At 40.2% G+C, this 6,665-nt stretch overlaps 1 protein-coding gene and 1 non-coding gene across 2 annotated transcripts; both read left to right on the top strand.

Annotated features, from left to right (window-relative positions):
- The first annotated feature begins 2,279 nt into the window (after window positions 1-2,279).
- Window positions 2,280-5,258, top strand: LOC118778276 (60S ribosomal protein L37-like). Its single transcript, XM_036529741.1, has 4 exons — window positions 2,280-2,321; window positions 3,347-3,482; window positions 3,836-3,920; window positions 5,153-5,258. The coding sequence occupies exons 1-4, from the start codon at window positions 2,319-2,321 to the stop codon at window positions 5,220-5,222; spliced, it is 294 nt and encodes a 97-aa protein (XP_036385634.1). The 5' UTR covers window positions 2,280-2,318; the 3' UTR covers window positions 5,223-5,258.
- LOC118778599 lies at window positions 3,187-3,266 on the top strand. The gene has a single exon (XR_005005005.1). It is a non-coding gene; the product is annotated as a small nucleolar RNA SNORD72 (small nucleolar RNA).
- Window positions 5,259-6,665: the final 1,407 nt, after the last annotated feature.

Genomic DNA, 6,665 nt, shown 5'->3' with positions numbered 1-6,665 from the left:
CTGAGGTGAGATGAATGCAATCCTCTGACACAGTCACATTGCACAAAATGGGTATTTTTCACACTACAGGTCACACAGTGCACTACAGCGGACTGAGTACTCATCAGGGGATAGAAGCTACTCCAGTGATGTCATCTGAGCAACTTGAAGGCGCCTAACAAGTCACAGATGACCTGAGATCTGTGAGACAAGGGGATCCTTGCTAACCTATCCACCCCTATTCCTGGTGGAATGAAACCAGTTTGTTCCACTGCTGTGGGCTCGTGGTCAGTATCAGCAGATGACATGGCTGAAATCAAAACTGAGCGATATAGCTTAGCTTGTACTCAAGGGTAGTTCCTTACCCACTGAGCTACTTGGGAGCCCTGTGGAATGATGTTTTAATGGTATAAATCAAGGATACAATGCTAATTCTGAACCCATTATACTCCTCCTCTGCTGTAGAAGGATATTGCAATAAGGGTAATAATGTTGCTGCTGTGAGACACTCAGTGATAAACATAAGAGGCAAATAGTGTCAAACAGACCCTGGGGTAAAAGGCAATGAAAGCAGGACAATTAATGCCCACAACAGTCCATGTGCCAACTGGCACAGGGACCAACATTATACAACAGGCTAAAGTGGCCAAGGAGGAACTCCTTGGGAGTGAACAGCAAGTCTGTATGCCTGGCCTAAAAGAAAATGTTGACTCCAGCCAAATCAGCAACTCAGAGCCAGCAAATTAACAACGTATTGCTGTTGTTGTTAATCAAATAATAAATAATTTCATTTGTTTCACCCAGGGTAATTAATGGAACTTTACAAGAGACAAGATAGATGTAAGTTTAAAATATACATAATAATACACAAGTGTAAGTACAGCTAATAGCATAGTTTGCAAAAGCAAAATACTACCTTCATTGTACACAGTTCTCATGGTGTTGCACAGTTGGAGAGTATGCTAGCAAGGCAGCAGGTGCTACATGAAGTAATTTCATGCTTCCAGCAAGTAGAAGTCAGAAACACAAAACTGCTCTCTCACATCACACTTGGTCAGCCATCTAGTTGGAATGACAGAAATAATGGTCTCTTCAGTGTGCATGTTAGAGACTGTTCCCGAAGTATCTATATGCTTCTGTGCAACAGTGGTCACAACTATGAGACACACACACTACATGAGATGTCAAACCACAGCGGCAACCTGGGGAGACACCTGGTGGAATGTTTTTGCAAGCCGGCGAAGAGAATGCCCTTTTATACATACGGTCAGAATGAAGAATTACAAAATGAAATATTAAATTTGATGAGATGTTTCTCGGGGTTAATAAGAGGTGTCTTTGTTGTTATGTTTCCCATAATTCATTCAAGTTGTTAAAGGATTATGGAACAAAGGCATATGAGTCTTCTGCACCAAATTTACTGTAAAGGTTGGATGTTGCACAAGCAGAGAAACTATATGCTTTTAACACTACCCCAAATGTAGCAGGTAGATATAACACAGAAGCCTTCAGACAAGAAAAAGTTGAAACTAGACATATAGACATATTGGGTCAAACTGAGTCAGTAATTCGAAACGAGTGCTGTCAGATTCTACGCAGCATGTCATAAATATGAGACCTATGTTTCAGTGGGACAGTATGTACACCAACAGATGAATGGGTATAGTGCAAGGTGTGTGAGCACATACACTGACCCACGCGACGTCCACAGGATCTCAATGCTCTGAGACATTGTTGCGCTTGCAGAAGTGACTTGCTGTAGATGTTGAAGCCCTGCTTGAAAAATAGCGTACGTTTTGTAGTGTATTTCCCTCTGAAGCATGAATGGCTGAGTTCATATAATGGTGCGACCCACACGAGAACAGCAGGTGGCAGTAACGTACCAGTGACGTTGTTCTATGCGCCATTACTGTACTGGAGGGATGGGCTGACATGTCCTAACCCATTACAATAAATATTTGTTTTCTGCGTACAAGTAAATGAAAATCTAAGTGAACAAGTCATATCATCGTTACTATGGTACTCGGGTTGCAAAATAATTTTTCTTTTCCCAGCACACAACGTCATGTATGAAACACAAATTATTTATGTTTTAATACGCCGTCAAGAAATATAACATTGTGAAATCCCGTCATTCATATGGTGCTTCACGTACATAAGTCATTTGTTTCTTTAATATAAATTTTAATATTTTTATTTATTTATTTGCGCGCGAAAAGCTAACCGCAAAAGAAGACATGTCGGGCTCTCTTTTACTGTTGCACCGGAAAAGCCCGATGTTGATTTAGCGCTGCACCAAACTCTCTTCCGGTCTCTATCGTGTCAGCTTTGGGAGGGAGATGGTGAGTTTCAACGAGATCGCTTGGAAAATCATAAAACATCTAAGTGCAGCGGTGTTTCTCTGTGCCGCTGATTAAACACGATTCACGTTTTAAACACGGTTGTGCGACTGTCCCAGATATTGTTCAGGATTATTTTGCCATTTTAAAATAATGTACCTTTGTAAATTAGTTGTCATTCCTCCCCAATGCGTAGCAGGGCAGCAGGTTTACCATTCAAAACCGAATGACAAGAATTGGAACCTTTTAATATTAATTACCTGCTGAAATATGATCCCAGTTTGTTTCGATGTATTTGAAGGATTGTACGGAAAGAAACTGGAAAAGCCGGGAGTAGAGCACGGGTTTGGAAACCAGATAGCCACCTAGCAAGGCCTCCGTTCTATTTGCTAATCAGGACTTAAATGCTTGGCTGTTAGCACGGTCGACAAATCAGTTGTCTTCAGACTACTATTCTTCATTGCTGTAGCTAACGTTACTGTTTATTACGTAGCGCGGTTAAATACATGGACATACTCAGCTGGTAACTACTAGTCTAGCTGGCTATCCTGCTCATGGTGAATTATAACACCAGTTAACTACTACACACGAAGTTTGTATATAGGTAGACTAGTTTGCGTCGCATATCCCCATATGCAGGGCTGCTTACGTTTTACATGATATCTACTCATACGACGTAGTATTCATTGAAGGGTTCAGGATAAATAGATGATCAAACTACTTTGCTGGTTAACTTAATGGAAACAAGTTTGGGTCCCCTTACCGTTACTTAACACTGCTGTGCGACTGTTTTGCTTGTTTGTTCAATATGAATGATCCTTATGTCCTATATTCCGTTGAATTGATGAAACTGACGTATGGTTTTACTGTCTTGTCAATGATGTTATGTAAATACAAATGTCTGAACATATGAGTTCAAGTGATTCCATGTTTAAACTGAGACGAGACATTAGACGCACATATTTGCAGTTGTTGTCTACAGACCATTCTGTGCCTGGTGTAGCTAAGGCTGTTGGCTCTTTTTGCAGACGAAGGGAACATCGTCATTTGGGAAGCGTCGCAACAAGACGCACACGCTGTGTCGTCGCTGTGGCTCCAAGGCTTACCACCTTCAGAAGTCCACCTGCGGGAAGTGTGGATATCCCTCCAAGCGCAAGAGAAAGTGTGAGTGCACGTGTGGACAAACTGCAATGCTGAATGACTGCAGCATACATGGAGCATTTCGAATGACTAAGCCATGGTCCATTTGCCTCTACCTGGGTTGCGTTCAATAGAAAGTACAACGTCTGTCTCCATTAACATTATTGAACAACACTTTGAACTAACCAGTGTAAAGCTGTTTAAGAAGTGGTACATTAACAGTAGCTTTTGTTGTATACTGATTGTGTAGCTGTCTACCAATGTTTTATGAATTGTGGCTCAAAACACCAAAAATGTGAAGCAGACCAATTAAAATGTTCCTGAGAGTTGCTGGTTTATAGAGTGTAATAGATGGTCATTCATCCTTTACCTTCCAGACAATTGGAGCGCTAAGGCCAAGAGGCGCAACACCACTGGAACCGGTCGCATGAGGCACCTCAAGGTTGTGTACCGCAGATTCAGGTGAGTACATCTTTGTTTATTATTGTAATAATTCAAGCATGTTAAATTGTTGGGATTTTGAAGTATTGAATTGACTTGTTGAAATGTAAAGTTTCATTGATGGTGTTGTGACATAGCTCAAACTCAGCACACAGGCAGGTATTTTTAGTGTAGGTGTTGGGGACATTTCCCAGGAAGCTAGGCTTTCCACAAAGCAAAGGCTGAGTCTTTGTGTTGAGTTGAAGTTAGCTGCATCCAGTTGGCTTGTCGAGGACGTGCTTTCTAAGCGAGGCTTTATTGCTGATGAATTTGCTGTGGTGAAACTGATATGTTGTGTGATGAGATGACAGCATAAGTGGATTTTCCATGTGGTCTGATTCAGTAAGCTGTGATGTTGATCATTCTTTTGAGGTTTTAATATTTTATGAACACCTGTATCTTTCTAATAGGGGTTGCTCTGGCTCATGCATTTCTTAAAGGGGTTTTATGGAGCACAGATGTGAATAAACTTGGTCTTCTAATGTGCCTGTGTTTCCCCCCTTTTTCTGTATGGGACAGTTTGGCCTGCTGAATTAGATACAACAACCAAGGTCCTTAATTTTTACCAGGTGTTAACAAACAGCAGTCCCTGAGTACATTGTGTAGAGCCTGCCCTGTGAATTTCACACCGAAGGAGAGCTGTGAGCTACTACCAGCATAGTTTTGAAATGTGTTTGTTGTGAACATGGTATTATCCCTTAAATAATTGCCTGAATTGGATCCATTTGTAGTGTCCAAAGCAGCACAGTGTACATGCAGAATAAATTTTTACATTGTAGTGGTTGGAGGTGATGTAGTCAGAATGAGAGAAAGGTACCGAAAAGGTGTGATTTTTGACATAACCTGTCCCTCAGAAAACCAAATTCTCTTGTGGCCTACCATGTTTGGAAACTTTGGGAGTTGTCCCTAGAAGTGCTCACTGCTCAGTTTGTGTTGCATAATTAAAAGGTCATTCCTAAGTTGATGCTCATGTACAGGACATGTTTCCTTTGGTACAATAACAATGGAATGCACATTGTTAATGATGTTTGTGTCCAAAAAAAACTGAATAGATGATCATGATTTCAAATTTATGTAGAGCAGAGTGTACAACCATCCTGTAGTATTTGTTGTATGTCTAATGTTGTTAATGTAATGTCATATATCTAATTTATTGGAAAACAGTCATGACTCCCTTGGACTAGTGCCCCTGAATCTTTACATTTTTCTTTCAGAAACGGATTCCGGGAAGGAACAACCCCCAAGCCCAAAAGAGCAGCGGTGGCAGCCTCCGGCTCATCCTAGATACTTTGTTTAAATAAATGTGCTGTTGAAAAGAAACTTGTCTCCACTGCCTCTGATTTGGCAGTCTAGTTGCTAACCATAAAGCAACTACAACGAATGGGAATTTATTAAGACCAAAACAGTATGGTACCACAGGATGGTGGATACACTGGGTATTAAGGTAAAACCTGGTTTTGTTGGATAGTGTTTTTACCTTTAGAATAGTTAAGGGTGCAGGTATTTGAAGTTCAGTGTTTTGTCAATTGTATTATTCTTTAAATGTAGTTATCTAAGCTTAATAGAACACTTAAGAATAAAATGTAAAGACTACCTGAGAATTGTGATTCAGTTATCTTAATGGAACATTTTACTTAATATGTCACCAGTTGACAGGGTTGGCTAGTGGTCCATGGTTATTTGCTGTTTTAAATAACTACTTAACTGGCACTTGGGAGACAGCTATTGGACAGTAGACCACTATCAGGAACCATTTGTTCAGAGATTTGAGAGATAGACTAGATGATCTCAAAGGGATATGTTCTTCACAGGATTAAACAACTGCTTCACTGAGTAAACCCAAACGGACAAAGGGCTGGAATAGCCTGAAATAACAGAAAAGTGAATGTTCACCTTCAGCAAATCAAGCAGGATAATTAAATTTGGGTTATTGCAGTGATATGTGTAGCAGGATAGTCCTCTGAATGTCAAAAATCAAATTAATTTGGAATGTATAATTAAGTGATGTCTACACTAAGAGGATTAGACTGTCTTCAGTTGTGAGAATAATTCTTTTAAACTCAGATGGTGATGAATAGTGCAGAAAGTGTAGCAAGTTGCTTTCATCGGTACATAATTTATAGCATGAATACAAAATATAAATCGGTTGTGTGTGAGTTGTTGACAAAGGTAGTAACTGGTTATCTCCCATTCACAACCATCCTGGCCCTAGTTTTCAGTATCAAGAAAGTGGTTGCCCCATACACTGCACAGTGTAACATTTGACTGCAGTCTGATGAAGACCACTGGCAAGAAGGCCTGGCACAATGGAATGATGACAAATCTGCTCAATTGCATAAGTATTGCACAACATGACTCAAAGTCAAGTAGACTTGGGTGAGGCATTTGGTAAGGTTTTTGAAGCCCCACAGACACATTGAAAATAAATACAAAAGTCAGTTGTGCTGATGTGTCATGTAAATAACACAGGCAGCAAAATGACCTATATTGAGATGGCTTGGTGTCCTTGGCAACAGGATTACATTGATTTTTGGGGATTTTATGAGCTCTCTGGAGGGTGGGGCATAGCCACTTGAGATATCCTGTAACTGTAAAGCCATTGTACAAAAACTGGTTATGAAAATCATTAGGGTCAGAACTAATAGTGCATAAATATGGAAATTAGACCAACATGGAGATTATGTGGTAACAAAGTATTCCAACTCAGTGTCAATGAAACTAAATCCA

The sequence above is a fragment of the Megalops cyprinoides genome, chromosome 5 (genome assembly GCF_013368585.1).
Source record: "Megalops cyprinoides isolate fMegCyp1 chromosome 5, fMegCyp1.pri, whole genome shotgun sequence".
NCBI classification, from domain to species: domain Eukaryota; kingdom Metazoa; phylum Chordata; class Actinopteri; order Elopiformes; family Megalopidae; genus Megalops; species Megalops cyprinoides.
This window is presented reverse-complemented; position numbering and strand designations above follow the sequence as displayed.